The sequence below is a fragment of the Anser anser genome, assembly GCF_964211835.1.
Source record: "Anser anser genome assembly, chromosome: W".
NCBI classification, from domain to species: domain Eukaryota; kingdom Metazoa; phylum Chordata; class Aves; order Anseriformes; family Anatidae; genus Anser; species Anser anser.
Genome location: NC_139731.1, coordinates 12,789,637 through 12,804,129, shown reverse-complemented (window position 1 = coordinate 12,804,129; position 14,493 = coordinate 12,789,637). Strand labels below are relative to the sequence as shown.

The 14,493-nt window shown below is 46.0% G+C and overlaps 1 protein-coding gene across 22 annotated transcripts in view; it reads left to right on the top strand.

The window, feature by feature from the left end:
• LOC310888751 (vasculin-like) overlaps window positions 1–14,493 on the top strand; it is an 81,042-nt gene that overhangs the window by 64,581 nt on the left and 1,968 nt on the right. For all 22 annotated transcript variants that reach the window (XM_083815803.1, XM_083815801.1, XM_083815787.1 and 19 more), the window contains 2 exons: window positions 2,019–2,200; window positions 12,857–12,959. In XM_083815803.1, coding sequence (XP_083671929.1) covers window positions 2,019–2,200; window positions 12,857–12,959 — 285 coding nt within the window. The remainder of the gene's footprint in view (window positions 1–2,018; window positions 2,201–12,856; window positions 12,960–14,493) is intronic.

The window sequence follows — 14,493 nt, the reverse complement described above, 5'->3', positions numbered from 1 at the left end:
GCAGGTTGTCCCCCTGCAGCCCATGGTGTATGACGGCAGATCAGATCTCCACGCTGCAGCCTGTGGAAGGAGCCCATTGTGGAGCAGGTGGACCTGACCTGAAGGAGGCTGCAGCCCATGGAGAGCCCCTCAGGAGCAGGCTCCAGGCCAGACCTGTAGCCCTTGGAGAGGAGCCCATGCAGGAGCGGGTGATCTGGTGGGAGCTTCCACCTGTGGAGGACCCACGTTGGAGCACTTTGCTCCTGAAGGGTGGATCCTGTGATACAGACCCATATTGGAGCAGTTCTTGAAGAGCTGCTGCCTGCGGGAAGCCCATATAGGATCAGTTTGGGAAGGACTGCATCCCATGGGAGGGACCCCATGTTGGGGCAGGGGAAGAGTGACCATGAAGGAGTGGCAGAGATGAAGCATTATGGACTGACCGCAACCTCCATTCCCCATGTTGCCGCTTGGGGGAAGGACACAGAAGAGGGTGGATAGGGTGGGGGGTGGGGGTGGTGGTTTTAGTTTGCTTTTAGTTTCTCTCTGTTCTGGCCTGCTAGTGATAGGGAAGAAATTATATTAATCTCCCTATGCTGAGTCTGTTTTGCCTGTGATGATAATTGTTGAGTGATCTCCCTGTCCTTATCTCAACCCTTGCACCCTTTTCATCATATTTTCTCCCCTTTTCCTTTGAGGAGTGGAGCGAGAGAGCAGTTGCGGTAGAGTTCAGCCGCGTAGCAGAGTAAAACTTACACAGTGAGTGAGTTAGGAAACGTCTGCATCTTTTTATTTGGTATTGTATTGCTGAATACACCCTGAGGTGGGTGTTGGGTGCAGTGTTGTTTAAGAAATGCACAAAGATTTTGATTTAAGATTAAAAAGATCTTGGTTAACACTGTTTTGAGCTTCAGAATTCTGAAAATATTATGTGAACGTGATTGGAGTTTCTGTTCCTGAAATCGTCTTGAACTCTTAATATCTTCATGGTATTTATGTCAAATGCATTTGGTTGTCTCGCTCTACACAGCTGATTTTCAGATGCAGTGTATTTTGGAGGGGAAAAAAAAGTCATAATATCGTTGGACAGATGTATGTAACACATAGCTTGGAGTATTTGTTTTTAATTGCATGTATTTAGTTCCCTGCCATTGCTGTTTCACTAACTGGTGTCAGAAGATGTTCAGGTGTAACAAATCATGTAACTGTAATAGTTTTCCAGCTTCCAACATTAATTTAAATGATCATCAGTAGAAGATGCACTGTGTAACTGAGTGGTTAAGTAGATAACTTCGCATCAGTCTTTTATAATGTGATGATGTTGATAATTTTTAAGGCCTGCAGTGACAGACCTCACCTCTGAAATAATGATGCAAATTGTGATCAGCTTCTGAATCATGCTTGGAGGAAGGTTTTTTGCCCTAATACGCTAAAATTCTTTAATATTTTTATGAATTTTCTTTGATAATCTAAGATGCATTTTCCAGGTTAATAACTTAACAGCTGAACATATGTTTACTGGGATACCTCTTAAGAATTTCTTGCTAAGCATTCTAAAATTTCTGGAAGCAGATAACACTGAATGGAAGGGGAATGATAATGATGGTCTCAATCCTGGACTCAAAAATATTTCTTACAAGTGCAGAACTGGCTGGGTGATTGCCTCCTGCTATGGGTAATGCTGTTATATGCCAAGTCTGGGGCTTTTGTTGTCAAAAGAGTGCTAGCTAGATAATCATACTCTTCTTTGTTTTTACAGTTGCTAAGACTTCTGAGGCAGTTTGGCTACTTACTGAATAAAAATTACAAGTTGCCGAATGAGTAGAATAAGCATTTTAGATTTATGGGACTAAAGAACTTTTAATATTTGAGTGAACCTGAACAGTCTGCTTTCTAAATAAGCTTTCTTCCTAGTTCTTATATCATGGCTAGTAAGTTACAATTGCTGTTACAACAGCCTGGGAATTTTGCAGCATTTGTAGAGGTTTACTTGAGTGGAATTTACTTTTAAACTCTGTAATGTATAATTGCTTTAACAGGATGACTCCTTTGACTTGCATAACAGCAACAGTCCTCGTCATGAGAGATATATAAATCAAAACTTCGAAAATGAAATTCCGCAAGAGAATGGCAATGCTTCAGTTACATCTCAACTAATCATTAGATCTTCAACTTTTCCTCAGGCAGATGTTCTTTCAAGCTCACTTGAGGCAGAGCATAGGTATGTATTTATTATATAAAATGTTTCTTCATGGTAAGTGAGTGTCTTCAGTTCTTACAAGCTTAGAAGTCAGAATCTGGAAGCTGAGAAGACAATACTTAATAAGAGTTTAAGTTTTAGACGTACTAATTTAACGTGGAATATACTTTGCTTCTATTAGGCTTGTGTACTGGCATCTTTAACTTGCTTTACTAAAAATTTGATATTTCCTTAACGAAATAAAGCAAACTACATAGAGACTTTCATCCCTCTGATTTTGGGCTGTATATCTAGGAGGAACAATGCGTGTAGTTGCTATCTGTATTAATAATACTTCAAATGTTGCATCTTATGTAAAACCCAGTGAACTTTTCCTTGTTAAAGAAATGGATTGTTTTTATAGCTATTTGACATGGTCAGTGATATCACAAGACAATGCAATAGAAAGGGAGAAAGTAACTTCAGAAAAGGATTGAAATATAATTCTAGTATCTCCTAGGTGTAACTGCAGTAGCAGGTGATAAAGATGAGAATGGTGCTGCTAGGAAATCATAACTCAGTCTGGAGGCGAGCTTGTCATGAGTCCTGTTAATTTCTTACTGTTAACTAAAGAAACAGTGTCTTTTTTCAGTGATAGATTCTATGTATACATTGGACTAGAGAAATTTTCCTTCTGTAGTACCCGCAGAGACTTTCATGACTTCTTCTCCATTATGATTATAGAAGGTGAAATGTACCCTGTTCTGTTTGTGATTTTTTCTTTTTTTGTGTGTGTGTGTGTGTGTGTGTGTGTGTGTGGATTTCTGCATGCATGAAGACGTTATGGTAGGCCTTTTTGTGGAAAAGTGGACTCGAAGTGACCAGCTTAACTCGCAGGATGCTTGTGCATGCCTAATAACTATTGGCACATTGTACAAAATAAATCTTGGACTTTCCTTCTGCTGGGGGAGTTTCCAGCATGCAGTGATTATATATTCATCCTGTAGGTGTTGAGTTTGCTAATCTGAAATCTTTAGTGTAGTTTACATTCTTAACTGTCCTAGAAGCCTAATGCTGCTTTAAAGAGACAACGTTGCTTAAGTTATTTAGCTATTGCCCTAAATTTTACTTAAATTAACAGCTATATAACTGTTCAATTATACATAATACTATTAAAATCCTAGCTTGCTTGCAGTAAAACTTTGACTCAAATTACTGTTGCTAAAAATATAACTATCACTGAAATGCTTTTGGCATTACATAGTAGCAAGTCTTTTTTGTATGTGTATAACCCAAATGAGCGTATTCTCATAAAAGAGAAGCTTTGGATGACTTGTGCATTATTTCCGCTGATTTCACTGCTCTGGCAATCGCATTGTTCAGTTAGGTCTGAGCAATACAGAGGGATATAACTTCCATTTCTCTTGTTGTCCTGTTAACTTTTTTAAGCAGACTAAGTAGTGCCGTCCCATCCCTCTACAATTTTGGGCTTTTAGTATGGTTTTAATAATGGTTAGTGCTGTCATTGGTTGCATGCAGGGTTGTCCAGTGCACATCTGTTGTATTGGGACCTAGGATTTTTTGTAGGGAGAGTTATGTTGAAGAGTGTTTCTTGCTGACATCTGGCTAAATGGAGAATCAGGTACACAACATCAACTTGAATTCATCTAATTAATTCTGTTTTAATATATTCACTGTTCTTCATCTGTGTCAGTACTCTGTGCCAGTTCTGGCCTATACTTTTAGAAACATCTTTAATTTTTGCGAGATAGTGGTGTGTTTTGCTTTTGCTTTTTAACCTCTGAAGATTTAAGGTCATCAGACCTTAAGGTTTGCCTGAAGAAGGTGCTAATCCTGTTGGCAAAAACTTTGCAGCAAGAGAATGTGCTATCTTTGTTAAATGCCAGTCTTCACCCTCAGATTAAACCCCTGTTTTCGGTGTCTTAATGCTTAAAACCACTTTCTTCATGCTCAGATATTGCTGTACCACTTTTGGTACTAGCTAAAATACTTTGATTATTTCATCTTTTGAGATATCTCAAGTTTAATCACCAGAGGAATGTCTCCATTTCTCTTCCTCCCTGCATCCCAAAACTCGCTCCTAGTTATAGTCTGTACATGCTGCGATATCAGCATCTGCTGTCAGGTGAGACTTGAAAAATTACAAAGAAGCCCGTCCTGGCTCTGACACTAGCATGTGCTAGAAAAATAGAAACTATATGAGGCCATTGCATCCTGAATTGTGCCTCTGTCACTGAAGAGCAATGCAGATTTTCTAAGGATTTGATGCAGAAGGTGTTGTGGGTTGAAGTGAGTGCTAGCTCCCATGGAGGAAACTCCAGCAGCATTCCTTCTGGTTGCTGCTATCCAGGAAAAAACTGCAGATTGCCTCAGTGTGAATATTTGCCTCTTTGCACTATTTTTGAGGAGGTACACTGTTGTTCCACCAAAGCAGTTATGCAAAGGAAATGCATTCTTTTCCACCTTATGTAGTCTTCTTCTAGTCTTCACTATGGCCAAGGTGGCCACCTATCGCCACTTCACTCACCAGACCCTCCCTGTTTACAAGCAACAGGTCTAGGAGGGCACCTTTCCTAGTTGGCTCTCTTTGTACCTGTACCAAAAAGTTATCATCAAGGTGCTTCAGGAATCTCCTGGACCCCTTTGTCTCAGCTATGTGATATTCCCAGTTGATATCTGGCAGGTTGAAGTCCCCCATAAGGACAAGGGCAGCTGATCTAGAGGTATCTCTCAGTTCCTTAAAGAATAGTTCATCAGTGTTGTCATCCTGTCCTATAGTAGTGTCCTATGGTCTATAGTAGACTCCCGCAACGACATCCCCTTTAATTGCTTGTCCCTTAATCCTTACCTAGAGGTTCTCAACCGTGTCATTGCTTACTGCAAGCTCTGTACAGTTCAGCCCCTCCATTACATACAGTGCCACCCCTCTGCCTCATCTGCCCTGCCTATCCCTTCTGAAGAGCCCATAACCGTCCATCGTAACAGACCAGTCACAGGTCTCTTCCCACCAGGTTTCGCTTATGCCAATAACGTCATAGCTCTGGGACTGGGCCAAGGCTTCTAGCTCCTCTTGCTTGTTCCTCATGCTGCATGCGTTTGTGTAGAAACATTTTAAATGTGCTTCATTGTACCCAATACTTTGGAGCAGACAGAAGGATCTCGCTAGCATGCAGTCCTTCCAATTTTGGCATGCCATCCTATAGCTTATCACTGGTGGGCCTGGTTTTATCCCTTTTCCCCCTCAAATCTAGTTTAAAGCCCTATCAGTCAGCCCTGCAAACTCCTGGGCAAAAATCATTTTTCCCCCTCTGAGAAAGGTGCATCCTATCAGGTGCCAGCAGGCCTGGTGTTGTGTAGACCATCCCTTGATTGAGCAACCCTAAATTCTGCTGATGCTACCAGCCTCGGAGCCACATATTGATCAGCTGGGTCTGCCTATTCCTTTCAGTATTGTTCCCTGCTACTGGAAGGACAGAGGAAAATATTACACTTAACCAGTTGCCCCAAGGCCCTGAAGTCCCTTTTGATTGCCCTTGGACTTCTCTTTGCTACTTCATTCCTGCCAGCATATAAAACCAATAAAAGGTAACTATCAGATAGCCATACCAGGTAAGCGACTTTTCTAGCAATGTCTCTTACCTGGGCCTCAGGGAGGCAGTAGACTTCCCTATGGGTTGGGTCGATATATTGGGCCCTCTGTTCCCCACAGAAAGGAGGAGGAGTCACCTATGACAATAGCCCTTTTTTTTTTTCTTGATGGAGCCTGTTGTGATATAGGGGATAGGGGCTGACTTGCCCTAGGGATCACCTCGCACCTCGTTGGACCTTCATCCACATCGTTGTTTGTCTGTCAGTGTAGTGGGTTTACGTGGCAAGGTTTTGGTAGCAGGGGGCCATAGGGGTGGCTTTTGTGAGAAGGATCTAGAAGCTGCCCCGTGTTAGGTAAGGGCCCCACTGCTGACCAGAGCTGAGCCAATAAGTGATGTTGTTTTGCGCCTCTGTGAGAGCATATTTAAGACAGGGAAAAAAAACGCTGCGCCACACACAGCAGCTGGGAGAGTGAGAGGAGTGAGGTACAGCCTTGCAGGCGCCAAGGTCAGTGAAGAAGGAGGGGGAGAGGTGCTCCAGGCGCCAGAGCAGAAGTCCCCTGCGGCCTGTGGTGAGGACCATGGTGAGGCAGGCTGTCCCCCTGCAGCCCATGGAGTACCACGGTGGAGCAGGGTTCCACGCTGCAGCCTGTGGAGGAGACCACGGTGGAGCAGGTGAACCTGCATCGACGGAGGCTGCGGCCTGCGGAAGACCCCTGCCGGAGCAGATTCCGGGCCGGACCTGTAGCCCGTGGAGAGGAGCCCACGCAGAAGCAGGTGACCTGGCAGGAGCTGCTGCCCGTGGGGGATCCAGGTTGGAGCAGTTTGCTCCTGATGGATGGACCCCGTGGTACGGACCCATATCTGGAGCAGTTCTTGAAAAGCTGCTGCCTGTGGGAAGTCCACGTCGGATCAGTTCAGCAAGGACTGCATCCCGTGGGAGGGACCCCACAGCACAGGGGACGAGAGTGACCGAGAAGGAGCGGCGGCGAAGAAGCGCTATAGACTGACCATAACCCCCGTTCCCCAGCGCTGCTCGGGGGGAGGAGGTGGAAGTGGGTGGATGGGGGGGAAGGTGCTTTTGGTTTCTTTCATTTGTTTCTCAGTTCTCTAGCTTGTAGGTAATAAATAATAGGTAATAATAGTAGGTAATAGGTAATAAATCTTACTGTCTCCCTATGCTGAGTCTGTTTTGCCCGTCACGATAATTACTGTGCGATCTCCTCGTCCTTATCTCAACCCTTGAGCCCTTTTCATCATATTTTCTCCCCGTTCCTCTTTGAGGAGGGGGAGTGAGAGAGCGGTTGTGGTGGAGCTCAGCCACCCACCCGAGTAAAACCACCACAGTCGGTCATGTTCCAGAGCCTCATAGTTGCTGTATAAGAACACCCAAGGAGGTGAAGTAGGCAGGGAGCGGGGTTGCCTGCCACCCTGGGCAGAAACCTGCTTCCATTCCCTTCCTCCCCCCCCCCCCGTCTCTTAGTTCCCCTCCTTTTGCCTGGTGGTGAGAGGGTAGGGGGATCCTTTGTTTCTTGTGTTGTGGCTGGCCCGCATGCTTGTCTCAGGGATGGTAAAGTATGATTCCACCAGTTGATCTCCTTCTCTGACTCCCTGCTGCTCTTCAGCCTGCCCACCTCCTCCCGAAGCTCTGTCACCAGGCTGAGCAGTTCTACCTGGGCATACCTCCCCACATGTATACTCACTGCTGCCATCACTGACAGAAAACATGGGCGTGCTCTGCAGTCTGAGATGTGGATGGCTGCTTGTTGCCAGGGGAGCTCTGCTGGGGTAGCTGCATCAGTGCCTGTGGCTGGAGAGGCCAGAGGGGACGCAAAGGGTGTATGCTATGACTAGAGTTCCTTGCACACAGGTGTGGTAGTTTTGCCCTGCTATGCAGCTGAACTCCACCACAACTGTTCTCTGGCTCCCCCTCCTCAAAGGAAAAGGGGAGAAAATATGAAAAAAAAGGAGCAAGCGTTGAGACAAGGACAGGGAGATCACTCAACAATTATCATCACAGGCAAAACAGACTCAGCATAGGGAGATTAATATAATTTCTTCCCTATCACTAGCAGGCCAGAACAGAGAGAAACTAAAAGCAAACTAAAACCACCACCCCCACCCCCACCCTATCCACCCTCTTCTGTGTCCTTCCCCCAAGCGGCAACATGGGGAATGGAGGTTGCGGTCAGTCCATAATGCTTCATCTCTGCCACTCCTTCATGGTCACTCTTCCCCTGCCCCAACATGGGGTCCCTCCCATGGGATGCAGTCCTTCCCAAACTGATCCTATATGGGCTTCCCGCAGGCAGCAGCTCTTCAAGAACTGCTCCAATATGGGTCTGTATCACAGGATCCACCCTTCAGGAGCAAAGTGCTCCAACGTGGGTCCTCCACAGGTGGAAGCTCCCACCAGATCACCCGCTCCTGCATGGGCTCCTCTCCAAGGGCTACAGGTCTGGCCTGGAGCCTGCTCCTGAGGGGCTCTCCATGGGCTGCAGCCTCCTTCAGGTCAGGTCCACCTGCTCCACAATGGGCTCCTTCCACAGGCTGCAGCGTGGAGATCTGATCTGCCGTCATACACCATGGGCTGCAGGGGGACAACCTGCTTCACCATGGTCCTCTCCACAGGCCGCAGGGGAACTTCTGCTCCAGTGCCTGGAGCACCTCCTCCCTCTCCTTCTTCACTGACCTTGGTGTCTGCAGGGCTGTTTCTCTTTTTTTTTTTTTTTTTTTTTTCCCTTTCTTAAATATGTTCTTACAGAGGCACAGCCAACATCACTTATTGACTCAACTCTGGCCAGCAGTGGGTCCCTTTTGGAGCTGGCTGGAACTGGCTCTTCTCTAATATGGGGCATCTTCTGGACTCTTCTCACAGAGGCCACCCCTGCAGCCTCCCTGCTACCAAGCCCTTGCTACGTAAACCCAAGACAGCAGGTTACAATCACTGTTGGAAGTGGCAGTGACAGTGTGTCCTGGTTCCAGTTAGGACAGAGTTAATTTTCCTCCTAGTAGCTGGTAGGGTGCTATGTTTTGGATTAGGATGAGAAGAGCGCTGATAACATGCTGATGTTTTAATTGTTGCAGAGCAGTGTTTACACCAAGCCAAGGACTTTCCGGCTTCTCGCTCTGTCCTGCCAGCGGGCAGGCTAGGGGTGCAGCAGGAGCTGGGAGGGGATAGACCCAGGACAGCTGACCCAAACTGGCCAAAGGGGTATTCCATACCATCTGACGTCATGCTAAACAATGTATAGGGATGGCTAGCCGGGGTGGGGGGGCCGACTTCTCAGGGATAGGCTGGGCATCGGTCAGCGGGTGGTGAGCAATTGCATTGTGCATCACTTGTTTCGTTCACATTATTATTAGTAGTACCGTTATCATTATTATTATTGTTATTATTGTTATTATTATTTCCCTGTCTTCATAAACTGTCTTTATCTCAACTCACAGGCTTCACTTTCCCGTTTCTCTCCCCCATCCCAGAGAGGGAGGGGGGAGGGTGAGCGAATGGCTGTGTGGTGTTTAGCTGCCAGCCGGGTTAAACCACAACACAGTGCCCTTCTGCGCAAACTGCCCCACCACTCCCTAGCTGATGCACCACACCCTGTTTGCCTCCCTTCTTAACCCTGCTCCTGGGTGATGGTGCTCCATTGGTGATGCTTTTGTACATGTGGGGCTGGCTGCCACTGCTCCTGGCCCAGCCTAAGCCTCATCAGATGCTCTCACGAGGCCTTGCAGGAACTCCCCTGCACACCGTCATTCCTTGTTCCGCTGCAGAACTTGCCTGCACTGCAGCTGATCACCTTGGCGAGTGGTACTCCAGGTTGTACTCAAGTGTTTAGAATAGAATAGTTCAGTTGGAAGGGACCTTCCAAGATCATCTAGTCCAATTGCTTGACCACTTCAGGGCTTACCAAGAGTTAAAGCATATTAATGAGGGCATTATCCAAATGTCTCGAACGCTGGCAGGCTTGGGGCATCTACTGTCTTGCTAGGAAGCCTGTTCCAGTTTTTGACCACCCTCACAGTCAAGTAAATTTTCCTCATGTCCAGTCTGAACCTCCCCTGGCACAGTTTTGTGCACTTCCCGTATGTCCTGTCATTGTTTACTAGGGAGAAGAGACCAGCACCTCCCTCTCCACTTCCCCTTCTCAAGAAGTTGTAGAAAGCAACGGGGTCACCTCTTAGCCTTCTGTTCTCCAAACTAGACAACCCAAGTGTCCTCAGCCTCTCCTCATAGGACATGCCTTTGTCACAAAAGGAATTATTCACTTCACTTGTAAGAGAGAAGCAGCAATATATTTATTGATGAAAATAGTGATTTAGCAGAGATAAACTGGTTGAGACAGCAATTTAATAAAGCTCTAATGGTAAATGTGGCATTAACAAGATTCATGATGGCAAGGTCACTTGATTATTTACTGCATAGAGGACAGGGTTAGACAAAGTATCAGGGAGATCCTCACATTGACTTACGAGGTTCAGAATGGAGTCCCTTTTGCCATACAAACTCCGAGGAGTGGATCGTGTCCCAATCCTAGACTTATCAGTTTATATGCACAACCGTTCCTTTATATCACTTAGTTAAGATTACAAAGTTTCAGCGTGCTTAGCAAATTACTTGCAAAGTTTCAACAAGCTAGCTATTAGTCACTTACCGAGTATCTGTCCCAGGTAAGGAATCTCTTGACCTTGAGGAGTAACCTTGAGAGGCATCCCTGCTAAAGGGGAAGATCTTGGCATGCAGGTTGCTGCAGTACAGGAGAGCTTAGCAGGCTCTTGTCTGTCCCCTATTTATGGGGTAAGAAGATTGACTACTAGTCATATTTGCATACCAGCCATATTTGGTTGTTGCATGATCCATTAGTCCTTGGATTTATCGCCCCTGAATCTACCTTGAGCCTGGTTAGGCTATCATGACCAGGAGCATTCATCACAATCGCCACTGTTGGTTATCACCTGAGCAGGGTTACAGGTGAAGGGTCAGGTTTGGGGGGAGCAAGAGGAGTACACAGCCACAGGGACTCATTTCCAAAACAACCTCATAGACACCTAGGCCAAAGAGCGTGGCCATGAGTGGGTAAATCACATCCCCCTATCATGCATCAGCATCCACGAGGCCGTGTGATGGACTATTAAAGACTACACTGAAGGCAATGGGTGCTGGGACATTCAAAATTGGGATGCACGTTTGGCAAAGGCCACCTGGTTAGTCAACACTAGGGGATCTGCCAACCGAGCCGGACCTCCCCAATCAAACCTGTTACGTACTGTAGAAGGGGATAAAGTCCCTGTAGTGCACATAAAAATACCAGCCATATTTGGTTGGTGCATGGTCTGTTAGCCATTAGATCTATCTCCCCTGAATCTACCTTGAGCCTAGTTTAACTGTCATGACCAGATGCATTCAATATGGTTGTCACCGATGGCTATCGCCCAAGCAGAGTTACAGGTGAAGGGTCAGGTTAAGGGGGGCCAGGAGTACACTGCCACAGCTTTCCAGCCCTTTTACCAGCTTTGTAGCCCACTGCTGGATGCTTTCAAGTACCTTAACGTCTGTTTTATGTGGTGGAGCCCAGAACTATGTTCGCTATTCAAGGTGAGACCACACCAACACTAAATATAGTGGGAGAATCACCTCTTTTGACTGGCTGGCTATGCTGTGTTTAATGCATCCCAAAATGTGGTTTGCCCTCCTGGCTGTCAGGGCACACTGCTGACTCACGTTGAACCTATTGTCAACCACCACCCCGGATTCCTTTCTGCTGAGCTGCTCTCAAGCTACTCATTTTCCAGACTGTACCAGTGTCTGGCATTACTTCATCCCTGATGTATAACTTGGCATTTAGCTTTGTTGAACTTCATGCTGTTGCCGATCACCCAGTGCTCCAGTCTATCTAGATCCCTCTGCAAGGCCTCTCGTCTCTCCAGGGTGTCAGCAGCACTTCCCAGTTTAGTATCATCAGCAAACTTGCTGAGGATGCATTCCACTCCTGCATCCACATCATTGATAAAAACATTGAATAGGACTGGCCCAATTGTGCTCTGGGGAATGCCTCTGGTGACTGGCTACCAGCTAGATGTAACCCCATTCACTACAAGCCTTTGAGCTCTACCGTTCAGACAGTTCGTCACCCAGTGTAGCATGAACCTGTTTATCTCATAATTGGACAGTTTGTTCAGAAGGATGCCATGAGGCCAAGTATGAAAGGCCTTACAAAAATCCAGAATGATTACGTCCAATGCTTTCCCTTCACCCACCAAGCAGGTGACCTTATCATGGAAGGAGATCAAATTACTAAGGCAGGCCTTTCCCTTGATGAATCCATGAAGTCATTTACCTTGGATAACTTCTTAGATAAATATCTTGACAATGGAAGTTGGAGTTTAATGGTCTGTAAAGTCCACGGCATGGCAACACTAGATAAGCTTTCAAGAGAAACACTTCATCCACAGCTGAACTTGCATGTGGTCCAAATTATTTTCTCTTTTGCTTTTTTTATTGCTGCAGTTCTGGAGAGCAGCCATCCAATTGAAACAATAGGAAAAACTGAGGTTCTTATTAGCCTGGTTTCCATAAGAGTTTATTTGAAACATTGGGCAGCTTATGCTGAGAGCAGCTATATCTGGGAATGTTGTCAATTGATTAATAAATATCTTGAAGCGATATAACAGGAAACTTAGCTTTTGTTGGTACATTTACTGGACTGGCAGAGGGGGGCAGGGTCTGTTTTGTATGTGAAACCTGATGGCAGGAAATTTAATACTTGGTGTGTGCAAGTGATGGTGCAGATATTTGCTTGAAATTAAGAACGTGTCCTATAGATAAAGTATTACTACTTAGGTTTTGCAGCCCTTTAAATTAAATGTAGTAGCAAAAGCAGGGTCAGCTGTGAAAGACCTGAGAACTTCTCAACTTCTGTGCTTTATGTATCTTATGCTTTTAACCTACTTTTATATAAGAGTTTGTTTAAAAATCAAATTATGGACTAATCCATATATTACACATCTTTACCTATTCACGTAGGCAGAGCTTGAAATGTCTGAGTACGTGTAGAAATTCCTTAATATTGTCGTTTTTGTTTTAAAGGTTGTTAAAGGAGATGGGCTGGCAGGAAGAGAGTGAAAATGATGAAACATGTGCTCCACTAACAGAGGATGAGATGAGGGAATTCCAAGCCATTAGTGAACAGGTAATGTTAAGTTGATGTTCCATTATGAACTTGCAAGTGGCTACCCTAAATACCTACCTTTTAAGGAGGATCTCCAGTAATTTTGATAGTTAAGGATGATGCCATTTCAGTACCCTTTTTCTTTCCTCTCCTTGCCTTCCTTGTCCTTTCAGAAAAATAGCTGGTTAAAAAAGATATGGGAAGCAGTACTTATTTTAGATGAGGCCTATTCTCAACATATCAAAGAAAGAAGAGAGGATGGGTTCTAATTAGTTTCAGCAGTGCTGGTTACAGAATTGCACAGGCCTTCTAGCTCCTCAGCTCAGCCTGAGGAAAGGGAATTTTCTTTCAAGGTCTTTATGCAGCTTTCTTGGCTTTCTTCACTGGAAATCGAGGAACATATAATTCACTAGTAACAGAGTCTGAGCACGCAATCTACAATTGATTTTTTATTTTTATTTTTTGAAGTAGTAGACTGCTGTCTTGGGTTTATGTGGCAAGGTTTTGGTAGCAGGGGGGCTGCAGGGGTGGCCTCTGTGAGAAGAGTCCAGAAGCTGCCCCATGTTAGATAAGAGCCAGTTCCAGCCAGCTCCAAAAGGGACCTGCTGCTGGCCAGAGCCAAGCCAGTAAGTGATGTTGTTTGTGCCTCTGTAAGAGCATATTTAAGAAGAGGAAAATAACTGCTGTGCAACAGCAGCTGGGAGAGCGAGGAGGGAGAAACAGCCCTGCAGACACCAAGGTCAGTGAAGAAGGAGGGGGAGGAGCTGCTCCAGGAGCTGGAGCAGAAGTTCCCCTGCGGCCTGTGGAGAGGACCATGGTGGAGCAGGTTGTCCCCCATGGTGTACAACAGCGGAGCAGATTTCTACACTGCAGTCCGTGGAGGAGCCCATGGTTGAGCAGCAGGTGAAGCTGGTCTGAAGGAAGCTGCGGCCTGCTGGACCCCTGCTGGAGCAGACTCCGTGCCAGACCTGTCACCTGTGGAGAGGAGCCCATGCAGGAGCAGGTGACCTGGCAGGAGCTGCTGCCCGTGGGGGACCCGTGTTGGAGCAGTTTGCTTCTGAAGGATGGACCCTGTGATACAGACCCATACTGGAGCAGTTCTTGAAGAGCTGCTGCCTGTGGAAGCCCACGCAGTATCAGTTTGGGAAGGACTTTATCCTGTGGGAGGGACCCCGTGCTGGAGCAGGGGAAGAGAGTGACCATGAATGAGTAGCAGAAACAAAGTGTTATGGACTGACCACAACCCCCATTCTCCATTCCCCAGCACTGCTTGGAGGGAGGATGTTGAAGAAGGTGGATGGGGGGAAGGTGTTTTTAGTTTGCTTTTAGTTTTTCTCTGTTCTGGCCTGCTAGTGATAGGGAAGAAATTATATTAATCTCCCTATGCTGAGTCTGTTTTGCCTGTGATGATAATTGTTGAGTGATCTCCCTGTCCTTATCTCAACCCTTGAGCCCTTTGCATTGTATCTTCTTCCCCTTTCCCTTTGAGGAAGGGGACTGAGAGAGCCGTTGTGGTGGAGTTCAGCTTCCCAGCTGAGTAAAACCACCACAACTG